The 17123-nt window shown below is 57.9% G+C and overlaps 3 protein-coding genes across 3 annotated transcripts; all 3 read right to left on the bottom strand.

Annotated features, from left to right (window-relative positions):
- Positions 1-6114: 6114 nt before the first annotated feature.
- On the bottom strand, positions 6115-8583 carry JKF63_02945 (uncharacterized protein; the record flags this gene model as incomplete). The annotated part of the gene is made up of 1 exon (XM_067898969.1): positions 6115-8583. The coding sequence occupies one exon, from the start codon at positions 8581-8583 to the stop codon at positions 6115-6117; it is 2469 nt and encodes an 822-aa protein (XP_067755413.1).
- Positions 8584-9507: 924 nt separating this feature from the next.
- On the bottom strand, positions 9508-10722 carry JKF63_02944 (uncharacterized protein; the record flags this gene model as incomplete). The annotated part of the gene is made up of 1 exon (XM_067898968.1): positions 9508-10722. One exon carries the CDS (start codon positions 10720-10722, stop codon positions 9508-9510), a length of 1215 nt encoding a protein of 404 aa, XP_067755412.1.
- A 667-nt stretch (positions 10723-11389) lies between these two features.
- JKF63_02943 (uncharacterized protein) lies at positions 11390-16462 on the bottom strand (the record flags this gene model as incomplete). Its single annotated transcript, XM_067898967.1, has 1 exon — positions 11390-16462. One exon carries the CDS (start codon positions 16460-16462, stop codon positions 11390-11392), a length of 5073 nt encoding a protein of 1690 aa, XP_067755411.1.
- Positions 16463-17123: the final 661 nt, after the last annotated feature.

Below are 17123 nucleotides of genomic sequence, written 5' to 3'. Positions count from 1 at the left end.
GGTGTCAGAGTTAAAGGGTTCATCTAGTATGCTTCTCATGGCAGCCAAGGGCCGCGTTCGAAGAACATTCAAAGAATAGACATCATCCCGTGATAGAAGCGGGCTGCCCCCACTCCGGTAAAAGACAACACAAACGCGCAGCTTGGCGATTTATCTGGCACAGCCTTTGAACCTGCAGCAACCTATGGCGGAATAGAAAAAGGATGGCGGCCTTCGAACTGTGCGGACACACGCAAGAGAGAGCAGCACAGTATAGCCGAAGCAGAGCCGCGCGTGCGTTGCCGGCAGACGGTCATTGTAGGTTGGTGGTGGTGGTGGTGAGGGAAGGGGGGAAGAGGGCAAAACTCAACCAGCAACAGCATTGTCCAGCAAAATACACAACGGAAGCGACATCTAGAGCATCGACCATCACGCACAGCGCATCGCGGTCTGGAGGCTCAGTGCAGATTCATCGTGCAACGGCATTGAGCCGCACCAAGCGCTTAGTACGCAGTGCACCTCGACGCCGACTGCACTGATGGCAACACCGCTCAACCACGCCCTCGGTGCTCTCTGCTCGCGGTGCGGTCGCTTTGGTCAGCGTTGGCGCATTCTTGGTGCCTCCAGAAGCCGCGTTGGCAACCTGACGCAAAACGCGCGAGACATACCAGGGGGAGGGGAAGTCGTGGTGATGATGGGGGCGGAGATCGAGGGGCAGGTGTACGGGCTTCAGTTTACCCCCGCCCTCGGCCGCATTCCTCTATAATCGCGCCTCACTCCTACTCCTGGTCACCGTCTCGTCGCCTGCTGACATCCTTCCCCCCCCCCTCCCCCACGCACACACTCTCCCTCCCTCCCTCCCTCCCACTCACTCCCGCTAGTGCCCGTGACGGTGTCAGAGTTAAAGGGTTCATCTAGTATGCTTCTCATGGCAGCCAAGGGCCGCGTTCGAAGAACATTCAAAGAATAGACATCATCCCGTGATAGAAGCGGGCTGCCCCCACTCCGGTAAAAGACAACACAAACGCGCAGCTTGGCGATTTATCTGGCACAGCCTTTGAACCTGCAGCAACCTATGGCGGAATAGAAAAAGGATGGCGGCCTTCGAACTGTGCGGACACACGCAAGAGAGAGCAGCACAGTATAGCCGAAGCAGAGCCGCGCGTGCGTTGCCGGCAGACGGTCATTGTAGGTTGGTGGTGGTGGTGGTGAGGGAAGGGGGGAAGAGGGCAAAACTCAACCAGCAACAGCATTGTCCAGCAAAATACACAACGGAAGCGACATCTAGAGCATCGACCATCACGCACAGCGCATCGCGGTCTGGAGGCTCAGTGCAGATTCATCGTGCAACGGCATTGAGCCGCACCAAGCGCTTAGTACGCAGTGCACCTCGACGCCGACTGCACTGATGGCAACACCGCTCAACCACGCCCTCGGTGCTCTCTGCTCGCGGTCGCTTTGGTCAGCGTTGGCGCATTCTTGGTGCCTCCAGAAGCCGCGTTGGCAACCTGACGCAAAACGCGCGAGACATACCAGGGGGAGGGGGAAGTCGTGGTGATGATGGGGGCGGAGATCGAGGGGCAGGTGTACGGGCTTCAGTTTACCCCCGCCCTCGGCCGCATTCCTCTATAATCGCGCCTCACTCCTACTCCTGGTCACCGTCTCGTCGCCTGCTGACATCCTTCCCCCCCCCCTCCCCCACGCACACACTCTCCCTCCCTCCCTCCCTCCCACTCACTCCCGCTAGTGCCCGTGACGGTGTCAGAGTTAAAGGGTTCATCTAGTATGCTTCTCATGGCAGCCAAGGGCCGCGTTCGAAGAACATTCAAAGAATAGACATCATCCCGTGATAGAAGCGGGCTGCCCCCACTCCGGTAAAAGACAACACAAACGCGCAGCTTGTCGATTTATCTGGCACAGCCTTTGAACCTGCAGCAACCTATGGCGGAATAGAAAAAGGATGGCGGCCTTCGAACTGTGCGGACACACGCAAGAGAGAGCAGCACAGTATAGCCGAAGCAGAGCCGCGCGTGCGTTGCCGGCAGACGGTCATTGTAGGTTGGTGGTGGTGGTGGTGAGGGAAGGGGGGGGGAAGAGGGCAAAACTCAACCAGCAACAGCATTGTCCAGCAAAATACACAACGGAAGCGACATCTAGAGCATCGACCATCACGCACAGCGCATCGCGGTCTGGAGGCTCAGTGCAGATTCATCGTGCAACGGCATTGAGCCGCACCAAGCGCTTAGTACGCAGTGCACCTCGACGCCGACTGCACTGATGGCAACACCGCTCAACCACGCCCTCGGTGCTCTCTGCTCGCGGTGTGCGGTCGCTTTGGTCAGCGTTGGCGCATTCTTGGTGCCTCCAGAAGCCGCGTTGGCAACCTGACGCAAAACGCGCGAGACATACCAGGGGGAGGGGGAAGTCGTGGTGATGATGGGGGCGGAGATCGAGGGGCAGGTGTACGGGCTTCAGTTTACCCCCGCCCTCGGCCGCATTCCTCTATAATCGCGCCTCACTCCTACTCCTGGTCACCGTCTCGTCGCCTGCTGACATCCTTCCCCCCCCCCTCCCCCACGCACACACTCTCCCTCCCTCCCTCCCTCCCACTCACTCCCGCTAGTGCCCGTGACGGTGTCAGAGTTAAAGGGTTCATCTAGTATGCTTCTCATGGCAGCCAAGGGCCGCGTTCGAAGAACATTCAAAGAATAGACATCATCCCGTGATAGAAGCGGGCTGCCCCCACTCCGGTAAAAGACAACACAAACGCGCAGCTTGGCGATTTATCTGGCACAGCCTTTGAACCTGCAGCAACCTATGGCGGAATAGAAAAAGGATGGCGGCCTTCGAACTGTGCGGACACACGCAAGAGAGAGCAGCACAGTATAGCCGAAGCAGAGCCGCGCGTGCGTTGCCGGCAGACGGTCATTGTAGGTTGGTGGTGGTGGTGGTGAGGGAAGGGGGGGAAGAGGGCAAAACTCAACCAGCAACAGCATTGTCCAGCAAAATACACAACGGAAGCGACATCTAGAGCATCGACCATCACGCACAGCGCATCGCGGTCTGGAGGCTCAGTGCAGATTCATCGTGCAACGGCATTGAGCCGCACCAAGCGCTTAGTACGCAGTGCACCTCGACGCCGACTGCACTGATGGCAACACCGCTCAACCACGCCCTCGGTGCTCTCTGCTCGCGGGTCGCTTTGGTCAGCGTTGGCGCATTCTTGGTGCCTCCAGAAGCCGCGTTGGCAACCTGACGCAAAACGCGCGAGACATACCAGGGGGAGGGGAAGTCGTGGTGATGATGGGGGCGGAGATCGAGGGGCAGGTGTACGGGCTTCAGTTTACCCCCGCCCTCGGCCGCATTCCTCTATAATCGCGCCTCACTCCTACTCCTGGTCACCGTCTCGTCGCCTGCTGACATCCTTCACCCCCTCCCCCACGCACACACTCTCCCTCCCTCCCTCCCTCCCACTCACTCCCGCTAGTGCCCGTGACGGTGTCAGAGTTAAAGGGTTCATCTAGTATGCTTCTCATGGCAGCCAAGGGCCGCGTTCGAAGAACATTCAAAGAATAGACATCATCCCGTGATAGAAGCGGGCTGCCCCCACTCCGGTAAAAGACAACACAAACGCGCAGCTTGGCGATTTATCTGGCACAGCCTTTGAACCTGCAGCAACCTATGGCGGAATAGAAAAAGGATGGCGGCCTTCGAACTGTGCGGACACACGCAAGAGAGAGCAGCACAGTATAGCCGAAGCAGAGCCGCGCGTGCGTTGCCGGCAGACGGTCATTGTAGGTTGGTGGTGGTGGTGGTGAGGGAAGGGGGGGAAGAGGGCAAAACTCAACCAGCAACAGCATTGTCCAGCAAAATACACAACGGAAGCGACATCTAGAGCATCGACCATCACGCACAGCGCATCGCGGTCTGGAGGCTCAGTGCAGATTCATCGTGCAACGGCATTGAGCCGCACCAAGCGCTTAGTACGCAGTGCACCTCGACGCCGACTGCACTGATGGCAACACCGCTCAACCACGCCCTCGGTGCTCTCTGCTCGCGGTCGCTTTGGTCAGCGTTGGCGCACTCTTGGTGCCTCCAGAAGCCGCGTTGGCAACCTGACGCAAAACGCGCGAGACATACCAGGGGGAGGGGAAGTCGTGGTGATGATGGGGGCGGAGATCGAGGGGCAGGTGTACGGGCTTCAGTTTACCCCCGCCCTCGGCCGCATTCCTCTATAATCGCGCCTCACTCCTACTCCTGGTCACCGTCTCGTCGCCTGCTGACATCCTTCACCCCCTCCCCCACGCACACACTCTCCCTCCCTCCCTCCCTCCCACTCACTCCCGCTAGTGCCCGTGACGGTGTCAGAGTTAAAGGGTTCATCTAGTATGCTTCTCATGGCAGCCAAGGGCCGCGTTCGAAGAACATTCAAAGAATAGACATCATCCCGTGATAGAAGCGGGCTGCCCCCACTCCGGTAAAAGACAACACAAACGCGCAGCTTGGCGATTTATCTGGCACAGCCTTTGAACCTGCAGCAACCTATGGCGGAATAGAAAAAGGATGGCGGCCTTCGAACTGTGCGGACACACGCAAGAGAGAGCAGCACAGTATAGCCGAAGCAGAGCCGCGCGTGCGTTGCCGGCAGACGGTCATTGTAGGTTGGTGGTGGTGGTGGTGAGGGAAGGGGGGGAAGAGGGCAAAACTCAACCAGCAACAGCATTGTCCAGCAAAATACACAACGGAAGCGACATCTAGAGCATCGACCATCACGCACAGCGCATCGCGGTCTGGAGGCTCAGTGCAGATTCATCGTGCAACGGCATTGAGCCGCACCAAGCGCTTAGTACGCAGTGCACCTCGACGCCGACTGCACTGATGGCAACACCGCTCAACCACGCCCTCGGTGCTCTCTGCTCGCGGTGCGGTCGCTTTGGTCAGCGTTGGCGCATTCTTGGTGCCTCCAGAAGCCGCGTTGGCAACCTGACGCAAAACGCGCGAGACATACCAGGGGGAGGGGAAGTCGTGGTGATGATGGGGGCGGAGATCGAGGGGCAGGTGTACGGGCTTCAGTTTACCCCCGCCCTCGGCCGCATTCCTCTATAATCGCGCCTCACTCCTACTCCTGGTCACCGTCTCGTCGCCTGCTGACATCCTTCCCCCCCCCCTCCCCCACGCACACACTCTCCCTCCCTCCCTCCCTCCCACTCACTCCCGCTAGTGCCCGTGACGGTGTCAGAGTTAAAGGGTTCATCTAGTATGCTTCTCATGGCAGCCAAGGGCCGCGTTCGAAGAACATTCAAAGAATAGACATCATCCCGTGATAGAAGCGGGCTGCCCCCACTCCGGTAAAAGACAACACAAACGCGCAGCTTGGCGATTTATCTGGCACAGCCTTTGAACCTGCAGCAACCTATGGCGGAATAGAAAAAGGATGGCGGCCTTCGAACTGTGCGGACACACGCAAGAGAGAGCAGCACAGTATAGCCGAAGCAGAGCCGCGCGTGCGTTGCCGGCAGACGGTCATTGTACGTTGGTGGTGGTGGTGGTGAGGGAAGGGGGGGGGAAGGAGGGCAAAACTCAACCAGCAACAGCATTGTCCAGCAAAATACACAGCGGAAGCGACATCTAGAGCATCGACCATCGCGCATCATAGGTTGCTCCGCAGAGGCGAAGCGAACAATGGGTAGAGAGCGTAGAAAGTATAGCGACTCCGTGTAGAGGAGATGTGGAGAAAGAAAGAGATGGTATAGAGGAAAGGCGGCTCGGTGTAGGGGAGGAGGGGGGGGACAAAGGGTGGCGGTGATGAAACTCCAAAGGCGAAAGGCATGCAAAAAAACGGTGAGCCAAGATAGGAACAGGCATCAGTTTTCCCTTCCACTTCTCCTCCCCCTCTAGGGAGGGGGGGGAGGCAAAAGAAGAGAGAGACCGTCTATCGACGGGGGGAGCTGGAGGGGAATGGAGGAGGGAGATAAACACAAAGTGTGTCCTTGTCGGAATACCATTTTTTACTGAGGACTGCTGTTGGTAAAGAAGTCATGGTGGGGCCAGAGAGGACTTGGGGGGTAAGGGGGGAGGGGGAGGGGGAGGTGTACGGGATGGGTATGGGGTGGGAAGGGGGGGGGGAGGGGAGGGCTATTCTAGCAAAACACGTAGGGGACCGCAGAGTTCATGCGGCTGTGACTTGGACTTGTCAACAGTGCAGCCGCCAATCACAAAAAGGTAGTCGTTAAACACGTGCAGGGTGACACCCACTACACGATTCGGTACGGCGCCCACATAGAGAAGTACATCCTGGCAGCGGACACGCCGTGTGCCAGCGGGAAACTGCCGGCCTGCGCTGATGTGGGGCAAGTCGGGATTCCTAGCGCGGGAGGTGGATGTTTCAACAGCTTCGAAGTCCAGCAAGCACAGCTTCACCTGCTGACACGGCTGCGTGGCTTGCCACATAACGACTACGCGACTGCCATGCCCAGTCGCAGCGACGGCTACGTCAGTCATCTCACTCGGAAGTGCGTCAATAAATTGAGTCGCCGTGGATCGTGTGGTGGTGGTGGTGCTGTCAAAAGAGGCTGGGAGCCAGTATGATGGCGCATCCATGCTATCGGCCGTGCTTCCATCGGCATCGTCCTCGTCACCTGCTGATGGTGCTGTTGCGCCTGCGCCGTCACTCTCGATGGTGTGCCACCCCTTGGAGGCTCTGCGCCACACCTCCGGAGCGAGTGTCAGAATAGGCGGAGTTGCAGTGTTCTCGACTTTTCGGCCGCCGACCAGAACCACCGTTCCATCCTCGATGACGGCCATGCGGTGAAACGCGCGCGGCTCTGGGAGCCGTCCAAAGGCGAACGCCGCTGGACTTGTAAGCCGCGCTCTCACCTCCAAATTGTCTTCGGCCATGGAGCTGGTTAGGCGAAGCTGGCTATCGGCTGCGGTTCGACCCGCCTCGTTCCACACCACTGCGTAGCAATCAGCCCTGGTGCGGTACTCCACATCGAGGCCCCCTGTTACCAACAGAAATCCACCATCGAGGCGGTGCATCGCTGAGGCTGAGGTTGCCTCGGTTCCCCAGGGGACGAACACAGCATCGTGAAAGGCCAACATGGGGAGTTCGTACGGAGGAAGATCGTGTCGGTCCCACTCTATCCCAGCACCTTTCGCGCACGCTGACGGGCTGCGCCACACACTCCAGAGCTCCGTCGCGGGAGGTTGATATCCGCCACTTAGCACACCGCCTAATAACACCACACGCGCCCCGATCGTCTGACAGGGCTCGGTACCGCCTGCAGACGATCGGGGAGCCTTCATGGGAACACACGTGAGTGTCGCACCATAGCGAGAAAGTGGACGCACCAACACGTGCGGGCTCTCCTGATACGGTGCCGGCTGGCACAGCTGCATCACGTGCGGGCCTGTCAGTTCAAGTGTGCACAATCGATTTGACGTGTGCGCGGGTTCGGCATGCGGAAGAAAGGCGCGTGCGTGTGGATTGAACATTTGTTGACACCATCGATCTGACCCTCCAAAAACGTACAACGACGGGCACCACGTTTCTTCCTGAAAGGACGGCACCACTGTGGCTGCGTGGTAGTGTAGGTGAAGCTCACTGTAATCGCAGCTGGTGGCCTGCCGTAGACGTAGTAAGCGCCCAGCGTCGTTCTCCTCAAGCGGTAGCCAGTGCCACGAGCACTCTACATGAAGGAGCCGTCGGCAGACTGAGTACCAGCGCTGCGACTCCTCCACGGAGCCGTAGCGGACCCAAAAGCGGTCACCAGTGCTTGTGGTGAAGAGCAGCCAGCGTGCCTGGCTTGAGAGCGGCGATGGGTCTACTGACTCAACCACGTAGTGCTGCCGCTCCGACTTGGATGTGGCAGAGGACCGAATGACGAGGTGGCGCCCCTCCCGCAGTTCCATGTATCGGGGCTTCCAGTGACCCCGCCAGGCGGTCTCTTTCTCAACAATAGAGCTCAACAGAACGGCCTCTGGGACTGAGGCGCTGTTGTGTGTATTCGTGGCCGCCGCGATGAGGGCCATCCCTTCTGCAGTTGGGGTAGTGCCAGCTGTCTTGCGAGAGGAGTCTCCAGACACCGTTTCCATTTGTCTGCGTCTGTTGATGTTGTCATCACGCTCACCCACATCACCTGCCTTGCGAAACAAACCCAGACCCTCACTTTCGACGTATGCCGAAGGTGGTCCCCCCGGCGGTGCGGCGCCCTCTGAGGCCACTGAGGTGCCGCGCGAGCTATGCGTATCTCCCTTGTCGCTCGGCAAGGAGGAGGCCGGGTTCGATAGGACGAGCACCGAAAGAAGGGCTTGAAACCAGCTGTCGTAGATCTCTCGCGTCGCCGCTCGAAGTGACCAGGAGCCACCCTCGAGCAGCCAGACTGTAAAGCAATATCCCTTGGAGGTGTCACTATCGGAGCTCTCACGCCAGGGGTCAAAGGAGATGATAGTGCCAACTTTCCTCTCGGCGCCGTGCTCCTCGAGACGGTAGCTGAGGCGCGTGCCATCAAGAATAAAGTATCGGCGTTCATAGACGAAGCGCCATTCCATTTTTTTCTCCAGCCATGAAGCCAGAAAGACTCGCGAGGCCGGCACTGCTGTCATTGGATTCTCGTGTGTGGGGGGGGGGGGGGGGGGGGGGGGGTCGATTCGACGGCAGAGCAAGGCGGGTTGTGCTGATCTGAGAGGTAAAGCCCTCACACGTGCTGAATCTCAACAATCCTGAATGGTCCAGTGGTGTGCGTGTATTTGAACATGCCACACGGGGTTGAATGCGTTCTTCGTTATGCCCTTGCGTCCGTGTATGGAGTGCAGGATGTGTCTGCCTGGTAGACTACAATCGGCGTTATGACGGGTGCTGCAGTGTGGCTCAGTGGTGGTGATGGTGGTCAAGTGCTGAAAGGAAAGAGAACAGCACTTGCACTGGACCGTGTGCGTGTGTGTGTGTGTGCTGGGGAAGGGGAAGGGGGGACCACACCATCCGACACTCACCGTAGGCGAAAGGTATAATAGAAATAATAATAAAAGAAGCGCACAATAAAGAGAAATAAATGACAGGATGCGCACTTTGTGTAGAGAGAGACGATATGGAGAAGATATAAAGGAGGAGGAGGAGGAAAAAAAACAAAGCAGAGGCGTGTAAACGTCGAACAGGCCGGCCAAACGAGAGCCCATGTGAGGAAGGAAAAATACAAAAAAAAAACGGCATACTTTGTGGGAATTGCGTTTTAGGTGCCCCCTTTTTTTGCGTGTGTATCGGGTGGCACCACAAGGACAGTCCGTACAGGACTGTGGGAGGGTGTGTTGGCAAGAGCGCCTTGCATCCAGACTTTTTGTTTTTTTTTCTTCGCAAGGAAGGTGTCGCGCCGTAATGACCGGATAAAGTTGCAGGGCACTTGGTTGCATGGCGGATAGTGGGGCCACCATACCCTGCTAGCCCCTATAGACGGATACAAAAGAACACGAAAAGAAGGTGACGTACTCTTCCCCTCCCTTTTTTTTTGGGGGGGGGGGGAGGAGGATTCTACTTTAGTCTGAGAGGAGACTCCGCAACTTCTTCCACGTCTCGTGCGCGCCGCGGTTTTGTCGTAGAGCTGTCGCCTCCACCGCAGCCACTTCGTCGCAGCGGTGCAGAGCGTAGTTCAAAAGCAGCTCGTCCACATCTTCTTCTCGCCACTCCTGGTGTTTGTCATAGAGCTCTGCTGAGACGGCGTGCCCATCCGTGCATCCGCAGTGAACGCACCGGCCCAGAGCGGCAGAGAAGGTGGAGCCGAATCCAGTGCATGTGCCCCGAACAGCTGGCACACCGTCTACGCGACTCAGCTCCGTATAAGGACTGAAAGACTCCCCACGGGACTTGACGTACGCCTCATACGCCGGTAACGAGGCCTGCAGCGACCCCCATTTCGCATTCTTGCTCATGGTGGTGAGAATGGTTTGGTAGCCGTCATGGCATTCATCCAGCAAAGAAGGCGCACCCCCTGCAGACGATTGAGAGGCATGTTTTGGACGTTGGCGCCTCAGATTCCACACAATGCAGGGACTTCTATGGTTGTCCGACTCCTGCGGCATCGTACACAGTGGCCGTGTCGTGTCCGCCTGGTCGTGCACCACGAGAACAGTGCGGAAGGGAAGTCGCCCGCGGGTGCGCTCGCGCACTGCCTGATGAAACCGCGGCAGCATTTCCAGCTCCTCCGCCGGGTTTTCTGCGATAACGGTGCGGATAAAGGTGACGGGCCGAAGGTCTGCCAGACCCGCATCGCCTGCACTGTTCGTGGAGAGCAGAGCCTCCCAGGCACGGATGCGTCTGCGGAACTCCTCCTGCACATTGGTGTCGTTCAGGTCATAGTGAGTGAAGCAGGCGTGCTGGCTGCGGAACAGCAGCCACACCTTCACCGGATCGGGAGAAAAGGACAGGGACGCAGAAGTGGAGATCGCCTCGGAGGGGGACGGCTCTGACGAGGTACATGATACTCGTGGAAAGTAGCCATCCTCTTCCTTTGCTGAAAATTTGTAAGGAATTACATGGCCAGCCGTCTTCGTTTTTGCAGCGGCGTATTCTGAGGAGAGCGGAACCGAAGGACGAAGCGAGGAGGAAAAACCGCGCGCAGTGAGTTCAACAAGGCCGTCAAAGGTGCAGCGCACCATGTCGAACGGCAACGACTCCTCAGCAGGCCGGAGGCCGAGCTTGGTGAGCATGAGTGATGGCCCGCACCACCCGCCTAAAGATACCCAGCGCCACATGTGCCCGATGTAGGAAGGGGAGGAGATATGGGCTTGGTACCCCCTGCGGCTGGTCCCTCGGCTGGAAGAGTAAACGAGTGAGATGCAAGTTGGGGGGGGCGGGGGGAAGAGAGAGAGAATGGGGGGGGGGAAGTAATGAGTGCCATAAGACGGGAGGAAATGGTTGCTCGTCATCAAGCTTTGCACCCGGATTGAACAGCTTGAATCGCTGTCAACGCCTTGCCTGGTGCCCTTTTTTTTGTTGTTGTTTTTTCGTGCGTGCGCACGTGTGGGTGTGTTGCATACGACGTGATCTTTTAGCTTTTCAAATCATTAGGTGCGACACCCAGCATGGGCTCTAAGCGAGGGGCTGTGACGTTGAGGCAATGAGTAAAACGACAATCGAAAACGCGATAAAAAAAGGGAGATCGTGAAGGGTGCGGAGGTGTAGTTCAGGCATGAGCCCGTCTCCAGAACGATGATGCTCTCTCCCGACTGTATAGAAAAACACAGACGATGTCATCATCGACACCACCGCACCCCGCCACCACTGCCTCTCTTTATTCCTCTCTCACGTTCAATACACGTCGATACTCACCTCCGGTTCTCAGCTTTCCAACGATGACCCTCCGTACTCCTCCTCCTCCTCCCTCTCTCCTTCAGGCAACTCGGCAGATTCTTGATAGCGCTACTTGTAGTGGCGGTACACCACGTCCTGCAGTGCCTCTTCGAGAAACGCTTCGAGGGCTTTATAAAATGCCGAAAGTGACATGCGGCGTTCTGGCTGCGCCACAGTCAAGCGCCGCGCCAGCTCCACTTCAGGGAATTGCGCAAGCAGGATGACGTCATGGAAGACTCCCTCGCGAACCTCTCGCAGCACTGTCAAGCGCTCGGCAATGGTTTTTGGCTGTATGTACATCTCCACGAGCACTATGCCGACCGAGAAGGCGTCGGAGGCGGCTGTGCACCGGCTGCCTTTCAGTTGCTCTGGGCTCGCGTAGAGCGGGGAGCCGACGCCAACGGTGTTGGTCGTGTTCATTGACACGAAGCCGTCCACATGCAACTGCTGTTGATACAAAAACTTCGCTAGCCCGAAATCGCCCAGGCGTACTCGCACGAAGCGGTGAAGGAGCCAATTCGAGAGACGGCGAAAGAAGTAGCGACTGCTGCTGGACTGCACCACAGGCGACAAGGCTGCGGTATAGGAAGGCGTATCCCCTTCCAACACCTCACCCTTCGCTCCAGCGCGCACGCGAGTCGCCGGCGGTGGTGGCTGCCGAAGCAGTCGATCGTGGAGCATCTCAGAAGCGAGGCGGTGAGGTGGACGCATGACGAAATCGAGCGCTGTCCGCTCGCCATTCCACGAGGGCAAAGTGTCCAGCGATGTTCGTGCTGCCATCGCCCCCCAAACGGACGAAGGCGAGGTGGTGGCGGGAGCAGAAAGAAGTTTTTGTGTGCCAGGTAATACCGTGGACGATCTCCACGGCACACAGGATACGTTGCGACCAAAGCCAGGAGACGAGAAGGAGGACAAACATGCGCCGGCGTGGGGTCGACACAAGGCAAAGGATGAAGACGAGGGGCTCGTTCGGTCCCCGTCGCCGCACAGAGGAAGCGACGATGCTGTATTTTGCAAAGAGCTCCTCGAATGACCCTCGTTCTCAAAGGCGTCATCGTCGCCACTAGTGCTCGACGAGTTCGTCTGATGAACCGACTTGTCGAACTGACATCGGTAATCCATGAAGACATTGGTGGGCTTCATGTCACGGTGCAGGATGCCGCGGCCATGCAGGTACCGAAGGCCTGCCACCAGCTGGAGAAGAATAATAAGGTTTTCAACTCGATCAATGGAGGCACGGGATGCAAGGTACTGCGCAAGCGTCATCTGGCAAAGCTCCATCTGCAGAAACACCACGCGTGCCCCGATGATGGTGTTCCGCTTCTGCCGCTGGCGACTACTGTACTCAGACGCCGTGTCGCTGTGACTGTCGTTGCTATTGCTTGTACTGTCGCTGTCGACCCCTCGCGCGTCATCCCAGATAGACTCCAGTTTTTCTTCATTGCAACTGTCTTTCTGAGCAGCAGCACCGCCCATGTTATCCGAGACGGTAGAAAAAGAGCTGGAGCTCGAAGCAGAGGTGTCGAGTGGCTTCTTGCGCACTTGATGAGAGGCGAGGGGAGCAGCAGAGTCCCACAGGGATGAGGAGGATAACGACAACGAGAGGGGGCGCCGTGACGCCAGAGAACGTGTTTTTGTGAGCGAAGACTTCGGAGTGCCCGTGTGCCTCGTCCAATCACCTCCCTCCGGTTCCCGCTTCTCTACCTCGCCCAGAACCACCGTGTCCTTTTCATCGTCAGTCGTATCATGGGTGCACTCATCCAAGACGGCTGTGCTCCAGGCATTGCTCCGGAGTTGCGGGCGCGACCGTATGGAGGTCGCCGTGTCACTCATTGAGTCGCTCCCCACAAGAACCATACTCGAATGGCTTGGGAGCATCAGATGATGCCACCCACCAGGCGCGCAGCGCAACGTGGATTCGCCAAGGAGGTCTCTCTGCGAAGTAGTGCGAGGGTACCATGCACTGCCGCACGCATTCAGCTGGGTAGTCGCGGGAGAGGAGGAGGGAGCTGAGCTCAGACATTTGTGACCCACCACTTTTGCCTCTGACGGGTGGCACACACCAATGAATGCCAGCTGCTGCGCACGGGTCGCTGAGATAACCTCAGACCAGCAAGTGTGGTACCGTACAACGTATCGATTCTCCAACATGGCATGTACCCGCATCTCCTGCAGAATGTCACGCTCACTCTCGTAGTCGCGGATGACCATTACCTTGATGGCGTAGAAGAGGCCAGTAAATCGATGCTGGACTAGCAGCGCCGCCCCACCGACACCACGTCCAAGCAATGTGAGGGGCTCAAAGTTTTCGTCAAAGAAACTCGTTGACGGGACGAAGTGATACCCCGGTGGGCTGATGCTGTGAGTAACGCCGCCGCCGCTATTCCTTTGCTTCTCGTAGAAGGAGGATGTGAACGAGTGTCCAGGTGTGATGCTGCAGACATCGCTGCACACTCTTGGCACCCCTGCAGCTCTGGAAGCCTTCTCGCACCGCCGTGCGCCGGAAGCCCCACAAGACTTTGAGTTCTCTCCTCTGCCAGGGGCTAACTGAACCCTATGCGCAGCTCCACGTCTAGCACTCAGGAGGTCATAGGCCGACAGCGTACACAAGACACGCGGGAACCCGGTAAACATCGCGCCCTGTGCCGAAGATACCTCTGGCACCTCGAGGAGAAATCCACGCAGGGTTGTAAAGTTTGCCGAGGCGCTTGCTGGGCGCAGGGACGCAGACGTTGAAGCCCCGCCACCAATCGAGGCCTCCACAACCCTAAAGCTGCCGGCGTCCGATGAAATCCAAGGCACCTGCTTCAGCTCAACGGACGAGGTAGACCAGTGGTTTGTGCGGCCCAGCTCCACCGCTATGCCGCCATTTGGGGGGCTACACGGCGCCAAGGTCGACGGCAGCGTCACCCAGAATGCCTCGACAAGAGGGAGAGGCAACTGTAAAAGAAGAAAAAACTGCGGAGGCGGTGGTAGCGACGCCTCACCGTTTGTGGAGGTGGTGGGGTTATCAAGCTCTGCAGCCACTGAACTGTAAATGCAGCCACCCGGCCCACACCGGACCGGGATCTCATTCGATTCTGTCTGATGTTCTGGAGAAGACTGCGCGATTGTGTCCGCGCCAGCACACTTCTGCCTCACCCGCTTCTTTTTTGACAAATTTGCTGCTTCATTGCTGATTCCACTGGGTGGGGTGGCCGTCGTGACAGAGGACCCCAATACCGAGTTGGCAGCGGGAACAGCGTGGTGCTGCAAGGGGAGCCGTTTACGGCCTGTCAAAACGTCCATGTCGATGTCCGACGCACTGGTGCTGTTGTGATGGGATGTGCTCTCACTGCTGCACGATGAGAGTGGACGCTCATTCGGCCCCTGTAGCGCACACAAAACGCTCACTTCTTCTTGCACGTCCTCCTTTATAGCATCATAGTCGGTGTCGGAAGCACATAGATCCTTCCGCTTTTTCTGCCAAGGTGCGTGCCAAGTCACGCCGAGCCTCACCGCTGGCGCGGTCAGCTTTGCAAGGCACCGGTGATTTGGTTTCCGTGTCGATGCGACCGATGCTACCCTCCTCGGATGCCTCTTTTTTGTGTGCTTTTCGGGAAATCGGGTCACCAGAGCTTGCATGACGTGTGTCTGGAACCGCTGCGCAGTCAGCGACAGCACCGCACGCGGTGCCTCATCATCAGTCGCAGTAGAGACGGTGTCAACGATGTCGCTGCTACTCTCGATACCACTGCCGTCAATGATGGATGGGTGGCTGCTGTGCTCCAAGATGCCTGAAGACGCCGTGGAGTCATCCATTGGCGTTGCGGCAGCCGAAACCATGGCATCCGTTAAAGAAACGCTACCAAGTGAGGCCCCCGTGAACAGATCCAGCTCGCTGTATTGCTCTTCCATGTGACGCAATAGCAACAGCTGGTGCCGGTGACAGCAGATTGAGTTCCAGTGCTGCACTGCTTCTGGCAAAGACATCCACAGATGCTCTTCCGTAGAATCCTCCGCGGAGTCAGTGGACTCCTTCTCCCTGCGAACGCTTCCCAGAGGATGTGCCTCGCCCTTGTTGGCGGCTTCTCTCTGGGCCGAGCATTTCGCGTCACTGTCGCAGCCTTCTGGAGTCGTGTGTGCATCAAGAATGGCCTGTGGGCACCGCCAGTACCATGCGACGTCGGCAGTTTGACTGGACACACACACTCGTGCCGGCGAGGCGAGAGCAGCGGACGCACAGTTTGTCGCCACCCCTGACTGAAGTGTCGCGCTGTCAATAACAACGCTGGAAGTCGCCTCCTTGATTCGTGCCATGAAGTCGCTGGGCCGAAAGAGGCTCTCGGAAACAGCATCGCCACCGCAAGAAGCCTCGTCAAGCTCCGTTTCCACACCACACCGCCTACCTTCCGCCAGTGCGTGGTCGCCTGTACTACTCCCATACAGCGGGAGAGTGGCGGAGCCAGATGCTAGCGTCAGTGATGGAGAGACGGGGACATCAGAAACGCCGGAGAGTTCAGGCGTGGGTGGCAAGTAGGGCAAAGCGACGCCCACTGGTGGCGACGATGGAGGAGGAGCTGCCCATGCACAAAACGGGCATCGCGCGCGAAAAGCCCGTTGCCCCCATTGGTTACTTGCAGAGGCCGGAGAGCAGCCTCTATTCCCTCCCTCTCTGGTGCCTTGGCTCGAAGCACCATACTTTATCTCTGCACCACGTTCCCTAGCCCCGTTCTGTAAGCCAGAGAAACACAAATCATGCGGTGCAGCGCAAGAGACATCGCGGTGCACTCCCACTGCATCCGCCTTTTCTGTCGTCGCGGAGAGGGCGTGCACTATCGAGGCGGTTTGAAGACGGCGAAGCGGCTCTGAGATGCTACAGTGAAAGCCAGCGTGAGCGCAGCACTCAGGTTTTTCGTTTGCCACACCCCGGGGCACTAGTGAGCTCGTGCGGCTGTCATCAAGTGTCAGCAAATTGGACGGCACGTTTTTGTCCAAGAGACTACGCGACCAAAGATGCGTCAAGACCGCCACTGGCTCATCGTCGTCCGTGTCATCAATACTCTCTTTTTCGCTGGTGTACCGGTAGCAGTGAATAACACCGGCCACGTCAGTGGCAAGAAGAAGACGAGCGCCATTCCAACTGGTTTCTCTGGCCGTCATGTCCAACTAGCAATGCGAGAGCGTGCGTGGGGGGGGGGGGAAGGGGATCCGACCAGACAGACGCTGGCTGCAAATCACGTTAGAAGAAACTTCAAATGAATATCTACACAGGACAGAGAGGGAAAAAAGTGGGAGGGATAAGGGAAACTGATGTGTGTGTGTGTGTGTCTGTGGGGGGCGGGAAGGGCGGCGACGAGCCCCTCAAGCCATCAGATCCGGCTCGGCCTACGAGGTAGCCCCACTCTGTTTGTTTGTGCGGTGGTATGTACACGTGCTTTAGCTGAAAGAGTGGGAGAAAAAAAACGAGAGAAACAGTGGGAATAGAAGGGAGGAGGGGGGTGGTGTTACGGAAAGACACGAGGTGAAGCAAAACGCACGCGTATACAAAAAAAGGGGGCCCACGTATTTGGAGAGGAGAGGCCACAGGGGAGTTGACGCGTTGCCCTTTTGGGGAGCAGAGGAAAACAAAACATTTACAAAGGGGGGATCGAGGACAAACAGGAATCGGGATGGGGATGCGCGAGCGCGGCGGGGGCGGGGGGGGGGGGTGGACGAGGGCAGAGGCGCAGACTAAAGCACGTCAAACCACTATAAATACCAGTGTCCAGAAGCGGGAGTGCATGGCGGAGGAATGCTTGGGGGGGGGGGAACTCAAATGACA

This window comes from Porcisia hertigi, chromosome 30 (assembly GCF_017918235.1).
Source record: "Porcisia hertigi strain C119 chromosome 30, whole genome shotgun sequence".
Taxonomy (NCBI): Eukaryota; Euglenozoa; class Kinetoplastea; order Trypanosomatida; family Trypanosomatidae; genus Porcisia; species Porcisia hertigi.
The sequence above is the reverse complement of the archived record's forward strand: the minus strand, read 5'-3'. Positions and strand labels throughout refer to the sequence as shown.